Raw genomic sequence first — 19,061 nt, forward strand, 5'->3', positions numbered from 1 at the left:
ATGATGGAATTGATGGCTTTGTTGGAGAGTTTGCAGATGGGTGGAGCAGCAGGTAGTTTTGAGAAAGTAGAGAGGTTATAGAAGGACTTAGACAGATTAGGAGAATGGGCAACATAATGGAATACAGTATTGGAAAGTGTATAGATAGATACTTCATTGATCCCAAAGGAAATTACAGTGTCACAGTAGCACTTCAAGTGCCCAGATATACAAATATTAGAAGAGAAGTAAGGAAGAATAAAAATATTACCTTATAAAATGAGATGTACAAGATTTAGAAGTCAAATATTACAAGATTTCCAAGTTTACACTAACAAGATGATAGTGCAAGAATTACCATAATAATATATGGTTTCATTAGCCCAATGAGGCTACCTCAGTAAATATATTTAAGACCAAGTTGGAAAGACTTTTGCAAAGGGGAAAATGCAGGTAGGTGAAGATGAGTCTGTGGCCAGATCAGCCATGATCTTTCTGAATAGCGGAGTGGGCTCAACGAGCCAGATAGGCTACTCCTACTCCTTCCTATTTTTTGTGCTCTTATAGAGTAGTGGGTGCACATTCATCCGTATAGATAAAAAATGATGATGGTATTGCACAGGGTGTCTGCGATAGCAAGGTGTGGTAAACAGCTAAACAGAGCTTAAACAATGCTCTGGTAAACAGAGGTTAATAACGGCCTCACAGCAGGTGGCCATCACTTCCCAGGCTATAGTCATTATAGAGCCTAATGACCGATGGTAAGAATGACCTCATAGTGCTCTTTGGAGCAGCACATTTGTCTTACTGTGTTACTGAACATGCTCCTCTGATCAGCCAAGGTGGCACGCAGAGGGTGAGAAACATGGTCATGCACTTTGGTAGAAGAAATGAAAGTGTTGACTATTTTCTAAATGGAGAGAAAATACAAAAAAAACTGAAGTGTAAAGAAACTGGGAGCCTTTGTGCAGAATTCCCTAAGGGTAAATTTGTAAGTTGAGTCTGTGGTGAGGGAGGTAAATGCAATATTAGCATTCATTTCAAGAGGCCTAGAATATAAAAGCAAGGATGTAATGTTGAAACTTTATAAAGCACTGGTGAGGAGGCCTCACTGTGCTGAAACTGAAGAAGGTTCAAAGGAGATTCATGAAAATGATTCCAGGATTAAATGGCTAGTCATATGAAAAGCATTTAATGGCTCTGGGCCTATATTCGCTAAAATGCAGAAGAATGATGGGTGACCTAATTGAAACCTATCAAAATGTGAAAGGCCTTGATAGATTAGATATGCAGAGGATATTTCCTATTGTGGGAGAGTCTAATACCGGGGGAGATGGCCTCAGAATAGAGTGGTGTCCTTTTAGAACAGAGATGAGGAATTTGTTTAGCCAGAGATTGGTGAATCTGTACAATTCTTTGCCGCAGGAATCTATGGAAGCCAGGTCTTTATGTATATTTAAGGCAGAAGTTGTTAGATTCTTGATTGGTCATGGCATGAAGAGATATGGGGAGAAGGCAGGACATTGGGGCTGAGAAGAAAAATTGGATCAGCCACAATGAACTCGCAGAGCAGACTCGATGAGCCTATTGCCTAATTCTGTTTCTATATCTTATGGTCTTACAAATATAAGTAAAGTCTTGGCCTCCACAGCTGCCTTGGGCAAAGAATTCCTCAGATTCACCACTCTGGCTAAAGAAATTCCTCCTCATCTCTGTTCTGAAAGGACTCCCCTCTATTCTGAGGCTGTGTCTTCTGGTCTTAGACCTCTTCCACCGTAGAAAACATCCTCTCCACATCCATTCTATCAAGGCCTTTCACCATTTGATAGGTTTCTTTGAGGTCACCCTCATTCTTCTGAATTCTAGTGAATACAGGCTGAGGTTTGTTAGGAATAGTCATGAAACAGCAAGAATGACAGAAACAGGGTGAACTGGGACCTATTCCTCTGCCTTTGATTTCTACAACTGACTATTAGTTTGTTTGCAACTCTTTCATTTTAGTTTATTGGAATTGTATGTGTTTTAGATTTTTTTTATAAGATAGAAAAACTGAGTTTTAAATCTGTTTTAGGGATTTTGTCTGGAGTTAAACGTGTGTCACCAAAAATATTTTGTTAGCCTGAAGTATCTCCTCCTTGGTAGGGAAGAAGGACCCACCACTGAAATAATGGGTATTGGCAGGTAAAATTGCTGTGGAGGTTTAATAGAGAAGTGTACTTGTCTTTGAAGAGTAGATAGCTACATATAACCTCCCTTTAGTGAGGCTACTTGTAGCTATCTGTATCAGATAAGGCCTAAGATCTTCATTCAAGTTTAGAGCTTTGCATTCAGTAAATCCAGTACTATTGAGTATTTCAGTTAATGATTAATACAATAGGTAGAAAGATGGTCAAGGTTAGTTATTGGAAATGACATATTTCAGTGTATGTTTTGATGTAGATACAATAAATGACCTTGAATTTTGAGTTTGGTTAAATTATTAACATCACCTATTTCTGACAGACAATGTACTGGATCCTGCAAGACAGAATACCCTTGAGACTTTTAAATAATGGAAACTTAGAAATAGTGTTAATAATCCCTATTGTATACTTGATTCACTTGATTCCTAACTTTGTTTGCAGGAAGGCTTGAGGCCTGGAGATACAACCAGCACATTCTGTGGTACACCCAATTATATTGCTCCAGAGATCCTACGAGGCGAAGATTATGGTAATCTTATTTGAATGTTCCATTTAATTGTAGCAGTTAAAAATCCATGTGTCATTTTACTCCTAGAAGGAGTAGCTGTTGGTGAGAGAATGAAGATTAGTGTTACTATTTGCTTGCATATTTGGGGGCTTCCTCTCAAGAAGAAAGAGTGAGAACTCTCTGTAATGTTTATGAATTCCCCATTGAAAAATTCTTGTAGCTACAATGGGAGATGATCATCATCCCACCCTGTCATGCATCAAAGTTGTTTGACATTGAAAGATCATTAAGTGAAAGGAAGTTTTTTTTTTAGTATGCCTTGAAAGGTAAAGATGACCTGCAAGGAGTTTTGCTTAAGATGGTAACCATGGCCAGAGGGTGGAATTAATTGCAGCAGATGGCTGTGGAGACCAAGCCATTGTGTATATTTAAAGTGGAGGCTGATGGGTTCTTAATTAGAAAGGATGCCAAAGGTTATGGGAAGGTGGCAGGAGAATGAAGGTAAGAGGGGAAAATAAACCAGCCATGATAGAATGGTAGAACAGTCAAAATAGGCTGAATGGTCTGATTATGCTCCTGTGTATTATGGTCTTATGTGATCAGGCTGAGCAAATTTACTTCCACTTCTCTGTTAGAACTTTGGCCATCACAGAATTTCCATAGCTTACAAAAAAAATCAAAGCACATCACTGAAGTAATGCTAAGCTATTTTAAAAGGAAAATTCTGTACTTTGTAGTCAGTTTTAAGTGGGAATACTTACCCATCTACTGTTAATTTTCTACCATCTATTTCATCATTAATAAGGACAGCATAATTTCTCAGTAGTGATGTAGTAATTTGTTTTCAGTATGACACCTGCCAAACCTTCCCAAGTGACTAGGATATCACACTGCAATATTTACATTCATAGCAAGGAGGTGGAGTACCTCATAAAATATTAGGCATCTGGGTGATGTTTATTCCACCTAGAGGATTAGTTTTAATCCAGTCTGCCTGCCCTCTATTTCTTTCCTCCAACCAGTTACCAATCCTGTTTTAAATATGGACAGAGTTACAAGGTTGATAAGTAATTTGAAGGTCAAAAACAGACTTTTTTTCTTACACTATTCAATTAGTATGAATCAGTGAGTGAATTATGGTCTGGAATACATTGCTTAAAAGCACAGTGGAAGCAGAATCATTGTATATTTCAAAATGAGATTTGATCAGTAACAGAGCTGGGCTAGGGAAAGAACAGCAGATGGGACACTATGCTGGGTCGTTCAGAGGTGCACTGCTCAGTACTGTGGAATGCAATTGTATTTTGCATATTGTGACATGGAAATTAATTTTCAGTACTGTGGAATGTTTTATTAAAGGCATGATTGGACTCTTACTAAACTGGTTAATGTAATGCTTGAGGAAATTGGGTGACTAAGAATGAAATTGGTGGCTTTGCAAGTGCAGTATATTTGATCAAACTCTTGTTGAAGGTTGTATTTTCTGGACATGATACTATGATAATGTCAGTTGAGTTAAATGAAGTTGTATATTATGTTGGTTGAATATTCTAGGTAATATTGATATTGGGCAGCACTTGTGGGTTTTTATTTGATGTTGATTATTTTTCATGTGATTGATGCCTCCTTTGGGCATATAATTCATTTAGAATCAAGTGTAATGTAAACTGCCTACTAGTGGATTAATATTGTCTGTTGTATAATTGTAGATTTTTGAATGGAAATGTGTTTATTTCTAGGTTTCAGTGTGGATTGGTGGGCACTGGGAGTGTTGATGTTTGAAATGATGGCAGGACGATCGCCATTTGATATAGTGGGGAGCTCCGACAATCCAGATCAGAACACAGAGGACTACCTCTTCCAAGGTACATTACACCTTTCTTTCATTTGTGATTTTCTTGAACAATAACTAAAACTTTGAACCAGTAGAGGGTGCTGCTTTTTTATCTGCATACTTGTACAATGATTTGTCATGTGTGAGATAAAGCTTTAAGCTATTTTATCAGGGTGTATTTAATGTTCCCGCAGGAGGCATCAGAGAAATTCCCTCAGATGCAAATAAATGAGAAAGGAAAATGAGCTTTCAGCTTCAGTGAGTCAGGAAGCCATGTCATTTTGAGAGCAGTAATTTTAAACTGCTTATAGATCTTATATGCAACCTGTGTTTCTAACCATATGTGACAGGTAGATTCATTATGAACTCTGCAAAAGACCAATTTAAAAATAAACTGAAAAAATGTATGATGTAGAATGTGCCATTGTACAATGGAAGGTTCCAGTACCTTAAGAAGCCATCTTCTTTGGCAGACCTTCAAACTTGAGGATGACTTATTTCCACTTCAGTTCTCTATTTTCTGAGGTGGCTGATGATATTGTGTGGAAACCAGTTTCTTCTGCAGATGGGGCAGGAGTTTAGTGGTCGGGATTGATGTATTCCTCCATCTGTCAACAACAAAATGTTTATTTGTTTAGAAATACAGCATGGTAGATTAAGCCTGGGTTGCCCAAATACACCCAAGTGACCAGTTAGCCTACTACCCATACATCTTTGGAATGTGGGAAGAAACCTGAGCATTCAGATAAAATCCATGTGGTCAAAGGGAGAACGTCGAAACTTCTTTCAGACAGCAGCAGGAATTGAACCTGGATCGCTGATTCTGTAAAGCTTTCCGCTGGCTGCTGTGCTGCCATGGTGCCCTATATACATGAGGTTTGTAGTTCCATCCTGAATATTCCTTTAAGACCTAGAGCTATCAGTGGCCACTAATTCACAGAAATCAGTTGCAATGGTGTACCTTTTTCAAAGTGCTTGACTCTTTCAACCTTTTCCTTTGGTAATGTTTTCCCAGGACAGAGTGGTGTAGAGAGCAGGAGTCCATCTTTTCCAGGGTATTACTGAGACCCTCTGGAGGGTGATGGAGCAGATTGATGGAAACCTTTGGGTTATGTTTAATGCTAGTCCCCTTGTATGCTTCAATGAATGAACCATTGATGAATTGGAGTTTGGCCTCTAAGCATGTGGAAGCATTGTCTGGCTATTGTAGCTCGACTACTGTAGTGCTAATGAATTTTCTTAGAAAAATGGATGGTATGGAATGTTATGACCATCAGTTCTCCTGATGAGGCCTCAACCTGTTTTTTTGGGACAACACCGAATGATAACTAGGCTCCAGGCCTAGAGGTGCAGTATACCAGCCTTGACTTGGCTGTACACACACTTCGTAATGAAATGGCAGTGGGTTTACGTCCAAGTTTAAAATCATAAGCCACCTTGGTTTATACGTAGCAAACACAGTCTGAAGGTTCTAGAATCTGGAGCAAAGAACAACCTGCTGGAGGAGTTCAACTCAAGCAGGCCAGACACCTTTCCTTTGGTGGGAGAGTCTAGGGCCAGAGGGTGTAGCCTTAGATTACAAGGATGTCCCTTTAGAATAAAGATGCAAGGAATTTCTTTAGCCAGAGGATGGTGAATCTGTGGAATTATTGCTATGGCTGTGGAGGCCGTCATTGGGTGTATTTAAAATAGAAGTTGACAGATTCTGGATTCAAAGGTTAAAGGAAAAGGCAGGAAAATGGAATTAAGAGGGATAATAAATCAGCCATATTCAATTGTCAGAGAGACTGAATGGGTCTATGGTCTTCATAAACTGATCCAATCTTGCCCAGGCATTTCCTGAAAGGGAACATGCCTTTTAAAGTCTGACTGTGTCTTGCCTTGCTGTACGTGATCCAGCAAACTCTGAATCTCTGGTCTAAGTTTCATTCATTACAACCATGACCAGTCTGAAACTGAAGTACTTTATCTCAAGCTGACTGTTATATAAGTGTTAGTTCTTGGACGAAGCTAAGTTTAAGTGCCTGTGTATCTCATTTAAGGAACAATTGGGATGCTGTGAAGTGTCCATGCATTGTGAGCACACAATTACACTGCCTAAATGGCAGGAGGAGTCTGTCACTCCTCAACCCCCCCCCCCCCTCATCCAGTCACATCAAAGCCCAGAAAACTGAAATAGAAACAAGTCAGCACCACTACTTTATCACTTGTCAGTCACCTTTTGTACAGATACTCTTGTACCTAGAGTACTTTATGCACATGTAATCAGTCTCTGTACATAAGCTAATCTTATGTATTAACTGTATATTTGTGTTTTTTATTATGTTCTTTATGATTATTGTATTTTTTTTGTGCAGCATGTGATCCAGGGATTTTGTTTTTTCTTTGCTCTTGTGTACTGATGAATGTCAATAAACAATCTTGAATAACAGCCATGAACACCATGCAAAATGCTGGATGATCTCAACAGGTCAGGCTGCATCCATGGAAAGAAAAAAATAATTGACACTTTGGGCCAGGACCCTTCATCAGGACTGGAAGGGGGATACGCCAGATCAAAAAGGTTGAGAAGGGAAAGGGGTACAACCTCAGTTTCTGTCTCCCTCTATCTCCCACTCCTTCCCCTCCTCCAGTTCCCTAATCTAGCTTATTCCCCCTTCTTTTCCAGTCGTGATGAAATATCTCAGCATGAAATGTCAACTGTTTATTCCCCTCCATGTATGCCTGACCTGCTGAGTTCCTTCAGCATTTTGTGTGTTGCTCTAGATTTCCAGCGTCAGCAGAATCTCTTGTGTACAGTTACTTATGCTGAGAGAAAGCGGGCTGAACTGTGCGTCAGAGTTTTCCTTATAATAGGATGAAACTAACCAGTTCCTATGTTGTTCGTAAACTTGGGCAACTGGTCATGAAGGGTCAGGTGTGGTTGTCTTTTGACACTTAGCAAACCGGCTTTTACTTCAACATTATATAGGAAAGAATGTGAGAAAATGAAATTAAGCTGTAATATGCCTTAGTAGTTGATAGCAGTATGCAGTTTTTATTTTATGACTTGCTAACCTCATCCCTATCAATTTCTATTGTTATCAAGTCTTGGAACTACGTCTGCTCTAACTCACCAATATTAATATACATCTCTTGGCTCAGAGGAACAACTTTTTGTTTGCGTCATTTGAGTATTGATTCTGCTACATAATTGTTACATGGTGTAGTTTGATCATGCTGTGATTTTTTTCAAAATAAGACACAATGTACATGTTTATACAGCAAGAAATTTTAATAAGAGTTTTCAAGATCTTATGGTGTGAATTAACTGCTATGTTGTATGTTATGATAAGTTCTGCAATTTGGGACTTGTACTCACTGAGCACAAGATAGACCAAGAGTTCAAATGTAACTATTGTGTTAAAAAATCTGTGTACTTGTATCATGCTGAGATGGATATTTTTCTTCATAAGAAAAAGTAACAAGCATACCATAACAAATAATTTGTCAGAGTAATCTCATTTGCAACTCTTAGAATCTTGAAAATACTAAAATGTGTTTTGTCTTTCCCTGGTACTAATTATCTTTTAATATTTAAAGATTCATGACGATTGTGCTCTTTAGTTTCTCTTTAGAACAACATTCGTCAAATACACTATTCCTAATAGTTTTAAAAATCAAACCTTTACTGGAAGTTAATTGTCAAGGAGTACGAGATAATGAGCGTACAGTTAGGATTTGTGTTGACAATAGTCCTAAGCATCATATAATATTTGTTCTCGGCACACTGCTAATTTGAGCTTGTACCATTGTGCATTTCAGTCATTTTGGAAAAACAAATACGAATTCCACGCTCGCTCTCTGTCAAAGCTGCAAGTGTATTAAAGGGATTTCTCAATAAGGTATTGATTTCTGACAAGTGGCATTGCCTGTATTTAATGGTTGAACCTTCTAGAAAGGTAAAATAATGTTCTTCATCCTGTGAACCTAAAATTGTTTTGTTGAGAACATAAACCCAGTAATGACCAATTACTTACTCTGCAGATGCTTATGGGCTAAATTCTCAAAACAAATATTAGAAGCAGAATTAGCAGTTACCTGGGCTGAATTTCACTACATTTGTTGAAAGCAAATCATGCCGAACTAGAAATTTTTTTTTTAGCTGAAGTAACAGAAAAATGCTATAGGAATGCAAATACAAGAAAATCTGCAGATGCTGGAAATTCAAACAACACACACAAAATGGTGGAATGCAGCAGGCCAGGCAGCATCTATAGGAAGAAGTATAGTTGTCATTTCAGGCCGAAACCCTTCGTGAGGACTAACTGAAAGAAGCAATAGTAAGAGATTTGAGGTGGAAGGGGGAGATCTGAAATGATAGGAGAAGACAGGAGGGGAAGGGATGAAGCTAACAGCTGGAAAGTTGATTGGCAAAAGGGATACACAGCTGGAGAAGGGAAAGGATCATGGGAAGGGAGGCCTAGGGAGAAAGAAAGGGGGAGGGGAGCACCAGAGGGAGATAGAGAGCAGGCAAGGAGTGATTCTGAGAGGGGCAGAGAGAGAAAAGAAGAAAAAAGGGGGTGGATAATAAATAATAAGGGATGGGGTGGGGAGGGGAGGGCATTAATGGAAGTTAGAGAAATCAATGTTCATGCCATCAGGTTGGAGGCTACCTAGATGGAATATAAGGTGTTGTTCCTCCAACCTGAGTGTGGCTTCATCTTGACAGTAGAGAGGCCATGGATAAACATATCAGAATGGGAATGGGACGTGGAATTAAAATGTGTGGCCACTGGGAGATCCTGCTTTCTCTGGAGGACAGAGCGTAGGTGTTCAGCAAAACGGTCTCCCAGACTGTGTCGGGTCTCACCAATAGAGAGAAGGCCACACCGGGAGCACCGGATACAGTATGTTACACCAGCCGACTCGCAGGTGAAGTGTTGCCTCACCTGGAAGGACTGCAGTTGGTATAATTGGACTTCCAAAAAGCACATTTGCTGCCATAGTAGTCTGGTTAACAAGATTTAAAACCATGGAGTACAAGGGGTTGCAGAGATATGGATGAAAAATCAGTTAAGTAGCCAGCAACAATGGTAGTGAACAAATGTTCCTTTGACAGGATGTCGGTGTGTATGGCATTCTCCTAAGGTCCACAGTAGAATAACACATACAAACTGCTGGAGAAACTCAGTAGGTCAGGCAGCACAAGTAAAATAAATGAATAAACAGTCAATGTTTCTGGCTGAACCCCTTCATCAGGACTGGAAAGGAAGGGGGAAGAAGCCAGAATAAAAAAAGTCAGGGAAGGGAAATGAGTACAAACTGTAGAAGGTAATAGGCAAAGCCAGGTGGATGGGAAATGAAGTGAGAAGCTGGGAGGTGATGAAGGTAAAGGGCTGGAGAAGGAGGAATCTGATAGGAGGAGAGAGTGGGACCTTGGGAGAATGAAAGAGGAAGGGAACTAGGGTAAAGTGATGCTGCTTTCTTGAATATAAATTGATGACTTGGGTGTGCAAGGCACTCATTTCAAATTTGCAAATGAGACAAATGTTGGTGGCTTAGTAAGCTCGATGATATCAGACACCAAAGAAACGTATGCACTCTGGTGGAATGGGCTGAAAGTTTATCACCAAAGATGTTTTTATACCCATTGAGTAATCTGGGTTCTGTATCCACTACTAGGGGAGTCAGGTAAGGAGATTTAATTGCAATATTCAAAAAGGAGTTGTATCTGAAAGGAAAATAAATGTGTAGGGCTATGGAATGGGAGCAGGAGAGTGAGATTTGCTTGATGGCATTTAAACAGATGTGAAACAGACTTGACAGGCTGACTGGATGTAAATCTGTGAATGCAGTGTTGAAGTGTAAGGTGAAGTGCAAGATGAAGCTGCTAAGAGGCTATGAGGATGTTTGAGTAGCTCAAATTTCCTGGTCCTTCTGAGGAAAATGCCAGTGGTTACTCCAGAATTATCAGCATTCCCTCAAGGTCCAGGTAAAAGAATCCTGTCAGCATACATCAGAATGTATAAAACTGAATGTATAACCAAGACTTCACAGTTTCTTTGGATTATTTGTGTTTATGATATTTGCACCTGTTCATGGTACTCTACTTGGGAACAACCAGTGATCTACTGATTTGTATTAGTTAAATTCCAAATGTTGCTTGCTTTCATAAGATGACCTTTGCAATTCTCTTACAATCTTATTTGTGCTTTATTTCAGGATCCCGCAGAACGACTCGGATGTCACCCACAGACAGGATTTGCAGATATTCAGGGAAATTCTTTCTTCCGCAATGTAGACTGGGACTTGGTGAGTATGGAACAAATTTCTGCAATAAAATGCATGATATTTCAACTAGATCACTCTTCCTTGTAGGTCATCTTTAGAGTCATAGAGTACTACAGCACAGAAATATCTAGTCTGTGGACAGTTGTTGTTCTGCCTAGTCCCATTGACCTGTGCCTGGATGATAGCTTCCATACTTCTCCCATCTATGTACCTATCTAAATTTCTCTTTACTGTTGAAATATAACCCGCATCCACCACTTCTGCTTGCAGTCATTACACGCTGTCAGCATCCACTGAGTGAAGAAGTTCTTTCTACCCCCCCCACCCCCCACAAACACAAACCTGGGTTCCACTTAGATATTTCATCTTTCACCCTTAACCCATGACCTTTAGTACTAGTTTCACCCAACCTCTATGCACCTTATAATTTTGAATACTTGAGATGCTTGGGTAGGATAAATGCAAGCATTCATATGGAATGATTATAGCATGAAAGGGGATATTTAGCCCATCATTTATGGATTGCCTTGCTGCCAAAGGGGTGTCTAAATCCACTAGCCACTTCTTGATAATCGTGTAATTTTTTTCTTTATTGCATATTTATTCATATACCTGCCTAGCATCTACAGGCATTGCATTTCAGATTCCAACCAAACTCTACAAAACAAATTCCACATTCTCTTTCCCATGACGCTATGCCTGTGACCTTTGGTTCAGCCACTCTACCAAAAGGAACAGCCATCTTTACTGTTTTGTCAGTCCAGACCCTTCATATCAAATACTGTTTTGACAAAAGTACTCTTAGCTTCTCTAATTTGTCATACAGCATGGAAACAGAGTCTTTGACCCAACTCGTCCATGCTGTGATGCCCAGCAAGCTAATCTCATCTGCATGTATTTGGCCTATAGCCCTCTTAACCTCCTGTATCGATATACTTATCAAAATGTCTTTTAAGTGTTACTTATTTGCCTGCCTCAACCACTATTTGTCCTTGTAGCTGCTGTCTCATCTCAGGAACCATTCTTGTGAATCTTTTCTAAACTCTCTGACAGTTGAGGCAATCTAAATTGGCTGCTTAAAACAACCAATAAATGATGAGTGACTTGCTTGGCAAAGGCCAAAAATGTGTATACCATATTAACCATATTTTCAACCTGTCCTGCCTCTTGCAATGAAGTGCATCCTTAGCCCTTGATCTCTCTGCCCCTCTCCCTAATTTACAGTCTCTTAATTCAGAGCCTGCCTCTTTCTCAGCTGACCATGAAATCAACTTCCACCAAGATAGAAATCTATGTTGGGCCCATTTTGGTGGAGGAGGTGGAGTCAGTAGGAGAATGGGCGAATGGAGAAGGTGAAGAAATGGGTTGATGAGGTCAGAGAACAAAGGACTCCTGTCCGAAGCAATTTATGGAATTTGGGACATCAAAAAAAATCAAAAGATCTGATGTCAGAGTATGTTAAGATTTTTTCAAAGCTTCGTCAGTGAGAGTTTGGAAGCATTTTAAAGAACAAGTGCTCTGAAGTAGGCCATGATAGAGTACATACACAAATCTAAAATGGAGAAGGGAAGTGGATTTTTTAGCAGCCAACGATCTGCTGGAAGAACTCTTAAGTCAAACATAATGGGGAAAGAAACACCACCCATGGAAAGGAAAGGAATTACTGATGTCTTGGGGCAAAACTTTGCATCACAACTGAATGGAGAGGTGAGGGGGGCAAATATATAGTGGGGAAGGGAAGTACCCAGGCCAACAATTCCTTCACACAACCCGCCACCTCCCAAACACAGATGCAGCTTGACCCACTATGCTGTCCAGCAGGTTGCTTGTAGTTCTACATTCCAGTATTTTCAGTCTTCATGTGGATTTTTCAATTGGCCGATAAATGAGAGAGGTCTGCACTGTAACCAGCATTCTGTGCAATTCTCAGTTATGCTCCACAAAAATATGTTTCTTGTTGGGAGTGCCAGCCTGAAACTTTTGGAGAAATATTTAAAAAGATTTGTGATCAGCTTTATTAATTAATATCAGTACAAGCAGTGGATCCTGGTCCTCTGAAATGTATGCTGCAAGGGAGATCAGCTACTCACTCAAGTCAGAAATAGAGCTAATTTGGTAACTGTATTACCAGATGGTCTATTGTGTGTAGGTTACAACTCTTTAAATGATCAAGCAGGCATAAAACTATAAGGCATAGGAGCAGAATTGGGGCATTTGGCCCATTGAGTCAGTTCCACCAGCATGACTGATTTATCATCTCAACCAACTCTTCTGCCTTCTCTCTCTAACTTTTAATGCCCTGACTAATCAAGAATTTATCAACCTCAGTTTTAAATATACCCAATGATTTGGATAAGGTAATGAAAACAGATGAGTTCCTATTTCTGCCATCCTTTTAAATGGTGAATTTCAGGCCCTTTTACTGTTGGGAGTTAAAAGCTTTCCCTATTTCCCTCTAAACTCCCTGCCAATTAACCTATTTATCTGTCCCATTCATTGTAAATGTGACCAATTTTTTAAAAGTCCTTTCTGTGTTCCATGACTCTCGTAATTTGCCACTCCCATTAAATCTCTCCTCAGCCTTTTCCCTAACTAATGTAGAATCAATCAAATGAACAACAAAATCAATGTGATGTCAGTAACTTCAATTTGACCATTTTTTCCCCCTTATCCCTTTCACTCTTTGATCCAGATTTTCACCATCCCCTCACCTTTCAGTCACTTGATATTTGCTTTTCCTCTTTGTGCAACTGAGCCACCCACAGTGCCTGCATTCCCCACAGGAACATTAACCCCTACTGTTTTCGGTACTGTTTTTTTCACGAGAAATGTCCTACAGCTGGCAGAATGCAGGCAACTACATAATGTAGCAAAATGAAATTTAACTCTGGTGAGAATACACACGGTAGACTTATTCTGAAAGTGAGAAGGCATGGGATCTAGCGAAGTTTGGCCAGGTGGATTCAGAATTGGCTTGCCTGCAGAAAGCAGAGGGTAGTGGTGGAGGGAGTACATTCAGATTGGAGGGTTGTAACTAGTGGTGTCCCACAAGGATCGGTTCTGGGACCTCTACTTTTCGTGATTTTTTTTATTAACAACCTGGATGTGGGGGTAGAAGGGTGGGTTGGCAAGTTTGCAGACGACACAAAGGTTGGTGGTGTTGTGGATATTGTTGAGGATTGTCAAAGATTGCAGAGAGACATTGATAGGATGCAGAAGTGGGCTGAGAAGTGGCAGATGGAGTTCAACCTGGAGAAGTGTGAGGTGGTACACTTTGGAAGGACAAACTCCAAGGCAGAGTACAAAGTAAATGGCAGAATACTTGGGAGTGTGGAGGAGCAGAGGGATCTGGGGGTACATGTTCACAGATCCCTGAAAGATGCCTCACAGGTAGATAGGGTAGTTAAGAAAGCTTATGGTGTTAGCTTTCATAAGTCGAAGGATAGAGTTTAAGAGTCGTGGGGTAATGATACAGCTCTTAGAAAACTCTGGTTAGACCACACTTGGAGAACTGTATCGAGTTCTGGTCACCTCAAATGGAAGCATTGGAAAGGGTACAGAGGAGATTTACCAGGATGCTGCCTGGTTTAGAGAGTATGCATTATGACCAGAGATTAAGGGAGCTAGGGCTTTACTCCCTGGAGAGAAGGAGGATGAGAGGAGACATGATAGAGGTATACAAGATATTAAGAGGAATAGATAGAGTGGACAGTAATGCCTCCTCCCCAGGGCACCACTGCTCAGTACAAGAGGACATGGCTTTAAGGTAAGGGGAGGGAAGTTCATGGGGGATATTAGAGGAAGGTTTTTTACTCAGAGAGTGGTTGGTGCATGGAATGCACTGCCTGAGTCAGTGGTGGAGGCAGATACGCTAGTGAAATTTAAGAGACTACTAAGATAAATATATGAATTTAAGGTGGAAGGGCTGGGCAGGGTTTAAGGGTTGGCACACCATTGTGGGCCGAAGGGCCTGTACTGTGCTGTATTGTTCTTTGTTCTTAATTCTGGTGAGAATTAAACCATTTTATTGCTGCCCCTCTAGATGGAACAAAGACAGATCATTCCACCTTTCAAGCCACACATCTCTGGTGAATATGGACTTGACAACTTTGATTCACAGTTTACGAATGAACCAGTCCAGCTCACTCCAGATGATGAGTAAGTAGCAATCATACTCACTCAGTTTTCCTTGTTCTCTGTAATAATCAAATAGATTACATTTCTCTGCAAATGTTTTGGGTACATATTTATAGCTAGGGTGCCAAAGATGTGCCAGTACTATATACTGCTGCAAAAAAAAATAAAAAAAAATTCATGACATATGTCAGTGATGATAAATAGGATTATGATATGAGTCTCTATTGTGGACTGACAGTGGAGAACCTTGGACGGGAAAAGGAGAAGGGAGTGGGAGGCACCAGAGAGACATTCTGTAATGGTCAATATTTGGAATCAAATGACCTTGCTGTACCCATGCCACACACCACATCCCCCACCCCTAGCACTACTTCTCTGCCACCTCTCCCACCACCCCCCCCAAAACCCAGGTGGCACTCCACCCACCTCATTCCTAACATCCTTTGCCTGATCCCTGCCAGATCTACAGACTTGTTCTCCACTCCATGTTGACAAATACTGTACTGTGCAAATGTCTTGGGCATCCTGGCTGTGTGTGTATATATGCACACACACACTTTTTGTTTTTTCACAGTACTTGGATTGATGAGTATTCAATTGAATTCTGCCCAACCCCTAGATAGAAACTCAGCTGAAATTGCTATACCTTTATCAGGATAAATTATTCGTGCTTTTAGTACTCCAATTGGCATCGGTTTGTATTCTAATTACAAGTATGCTGCAAAGGAAGTGGGGAGACTTTGAGCAGCTGTTACACTGGCACTTTCTCAAATGGCACCTCAACCAGAAACATTTGCATGGTTCTGAACTAGATTTGTTCTACAGAAGATAGTGAATTTAACATTGGGTTAAATCAAAATTTAGCCAGTATTGTTGGATTAAAATCTGTGTCAAGAAGAAGTTTATTCTGTCTGTCATGCTCTTTCCAACAGGTGTCCAGTTTTTTCTGTACCTCAAATGCAAGCCATTCTGCAGATGTTAGATATCCTGAGTAATATGCACAAAATGCTAGAGAGATTCAGCAGGTCAGGTAGCATAGATGGAAAGGAATTAACAGTCCTGCCATTTAATACGAGCTGGGAGGGTATCAACCTGAAATGTTAACTGGTTATTCCTTTCCTTAGATGCTACCTGGCCTGCTGAGCGTATCCAGTATTTTCGGTGTATAGTCCTGTACCTTTCCCGTTCCCAGTAGCTGTGTAAAATGTTCCATTTTATATGTGCATCCACTTCTATTTTAATACTGAGCTGACTTAAGAATGCACTCTCTAACGATGCTTTACTGATCAAGTTCTATCAAACTGCAACTCCTGCCCCAGTATAATTTTGAATAGAAATTTTTGTTCCAAGGTGAACAATCCCAGTTTAATCCCTGCACAGGACTTTTTTTAATTGCCCATTGTACAATGGACAAGGAAGCAATGAGAAGAATGTTAAGCCTATGCTTAGATTTTAAAAATAAAGATTTTAAGCCACCTATTACAATTTGTCAATGATGTTACATTTGAAAATGCTTACCACCAGACTCTGACAATTTTTATCCCGCTGTTATCAAGCTCTTGAACAGACCTCTTATGTGCTAAATATGAATTCTTCATCTCCCAATCTCTCCCGTTGTGGCACTTGCACTCTGTTTACCGTCACTGTATTTTCTCTAACTGCAGCACTATATTCTACATTGTTTTTATTACCTGTCTGTAGTTAGACTCAGTAGCCACTTTATTAGGTACTGGAGTGGAGCCTGGTGTGGTCTTTTGCTGCTCTAGCCCATCCACCAAGGCTCAGCATGTTGTGCATTCATGGAAGCTCTTCTGCACACCAGTGTTGTAATGTATGGCTATTTGAATTACTGTCACCTTCTTGACAGTTTGAACCAGTCTGGCCATTCTCCTCTGACCTCTCTCATTTACAAAGCGTTTTCACCTGCAGAATTGCTGCTCACTGAATGTCTTGTTTTTACGATAATTCTCTGAACTCTAGAGACTGTATGAAATCACTAGGAGATCAGCAGTTTCTGAGGTACTGAAACCATCCCATCTGGCACCAACAATCATTCCATGGTCAAAGTTACTTAGATCACATTTCTTCCCCATTCTGATATTTGGTGTGAACAAGAACCGAACCTCTTGACCATGTCTGCACGCTTTTATGCATTGAGTTGCTACCACATGATTGGCTGTTTAGATATTTACCTAATAAAGTGGTCACTGAGTGTATTTATGCCATCATCTATGTAGATGGTACAGAAAAGGTTTTCACTGTGTCTTGGTTCTTGAGACAATATACCAATATACCAATGTGTCATTTGCATCAATGGCCAACACAGTCCAGAGATTGTGCTTGGGGAATCCAGTAGTATTGCCCTGCTTCCAACGCCAACACAGCATGCCCACAGCTTACTGCCTCTAACCCGTATGTCTTTGGATTGTGAGAGGAAACTGGAGTACCCAGAGGACCCAAGTTGTGGGCAAAACCCTTATAGACTGTGGCAGGAAATGAACCCCGATCTTCTGATTGCTTTGGCAGTAAAGCATTGCACTAACCACTATTCTGCCATGCCACCTAATTTATAACCAATGAGCCTGCTGCCAGATAATCTACTAATCCTCCATCAGATTGTCTAACAATCTAATGAGGCAATTGTCCATAAAAGGTTGTAGTGCTGTGAAAATGGTTTCACAGCAGATCATTTGCTGTAAACGGTATCCTAAACCTCACAGATAATAATTAAATGCAATAACTACCAGACTTGCAGGAAGAAGAGGTTTGTCCTCACAACCTAGATTGGGTTCGTGATGATTTGATCTCTCAGTTGTGAAATTGACAGAAAACTTCATTCCACAGTGTAGTGCATGAACACAAAAATATGGTTCGTGGATTTCTGATCTTCCTTTTCTTTTCATAGTGATGCTGTCAAGAAAATTGACCAGTCAGAATTTGAAGGCTTCGAATACATCAATCCCCTCCTGATGTCAGCTGAAGAGTGTGTCTGAGTTGCTGACGTCTGTGCATTCTGGCCAGTGCCTCCAACCTTGCATGTGGAAGAGCAGAAAACAACAAATGCCTTGCTTTAACAGCCAAAACCTTTCCCCTCTGCAGCTGATGGTTTGTGAATTCTCATCCGAACCCTTGTCCAAAAACTAGGGATGAGTACCTCTTTTTCTCCCAACATAGCCATAAGCTGTAGAATAATTGTCTGAGAGCTCGTCCTCTGCAGTTGGGAGTCAACCTTTCTCTTCCCCATTATTCCCAGTTGACTCTAAATCAGTCGACAGAATAATTTGTGTGGGGAGAGCAAATGATACTTTTTAGCTATGAACGTGTGTTGTAAACCATTGCTGGGGACACCTGTATGGAAAGTTCACTTTTATCTTTCTGGTGTTAAACAAAACCTTACAGGCTTGTCTTAAAGGTCTTGCTTGCTCTCTTCCAAACCCCCTCTCCCCCCCCCACCCCCCAACGCCTCCACCTGCCTATTGTCAGTGGTATTGCTCAGGGAGATGGCAGCTGTGGCTTTGACTAAAATGCTTCTGCTGGTACAGCATTGCTCTTATTTACTGGTGGGAAAATTATGTCTGACGTTAGGAGGAGGAAAGCATTTTAGAGCATTCTTCTGCCTTCTGGCATGATGCCAGCAGGCTGTGTACAGAAATACAGCCTAATTTCCACTAATTGGGTCAGTCAATTTATTTAGTCAATTGTTAGATGTTAAGTTATCACATTTTTGGGGAGCACAGATTAACAGTACAAAAGAAAAAGTGCACAAACATACTGTGACTATAAGTGTCTGTACTGCTGTGAAAGGTGTCTTTTTTCATTTGAATATAAAATTGTATTCTATACCATAGTGTGTTGATTGAGATTTTCAATCCTGCCACTATAGTCCACTGATACCAAGCCTTTTGGATTATGTGCTGGCTAAGAAACAATGAAATTTAGGGAATGATATTGTCACATGGTTCTGCTTTACATAGAAATGACTCACTTCCTGTTTGTAGCATCTACAGATAATATCACAAGCCCAAAACACTGCTTTTCTGGGAGCTGCTATTCTGTTTGCTCACACGCAAGTGAAAAATGCGTGCTTTCCTCCCTCGGTGAAGGGTTAAATCCACATTTTAATATATATGTAAATGCAAGTAAATTA

General features: G+C 40.3%; 1 protein-coding gene across 2 annotated transcripts in view; it reads left to right on the forward strand.

Annotated features, from left to right (window-relative positions):
• The window catches only part of prkci (protein kinase C, iota), a 136,409-nt gene extending 117,648 nt beyond the window's left edge, over positions 1-18,761 (forward strand). For both annotated transcript variants that reach the window (XM_059992226.1, XM_059992234.1), the window contains exons 14-19: positions 2,604-2,691; positions 4,410-4,535; positions 8,309-8,388; positions 10,709-10,798; positions 14,820-14,935; positions 17,820-18,761. In XM_059992226.1, coding sequence (XP_059848209.1) covers positions 2,604-2,691; positions 4,410-4,535; positions 8,309-8,388; positions 10,709-10,798; positions 14,820-14,935; positions 17,820-17,907 — 588 coding nt within the window. In that variant the 3' untranslated portion in view covers positions 17,908-18,761. The remainder of the gene's footprint in view (positions 1-2,603; positions 2,692-4,409; positions 4,536-8,308; positions 8,389-10,708; positions 10,799-14,819; positions 14,936-17,819) is intronic.
• Positions 18,762-19,061: the final 300 nt, after the last annotated feature.

The sequence above is a fragment of the Hypanus sabinus genome, chromosome 2 (genome assembly GCF_030144855.1).
Source record: "Hypanus sabinus isolate sHypSab1 chromosome 2, sHypSab1.hap1, whole genome shotgun sequence".
NCBI classification, from domain to species: Eukaryota; Metazoa; Chordata; class Chondrichthyes; order Myliobatiformes; family Dasyatidae; genus Hypanus; species Hypanus sabinus.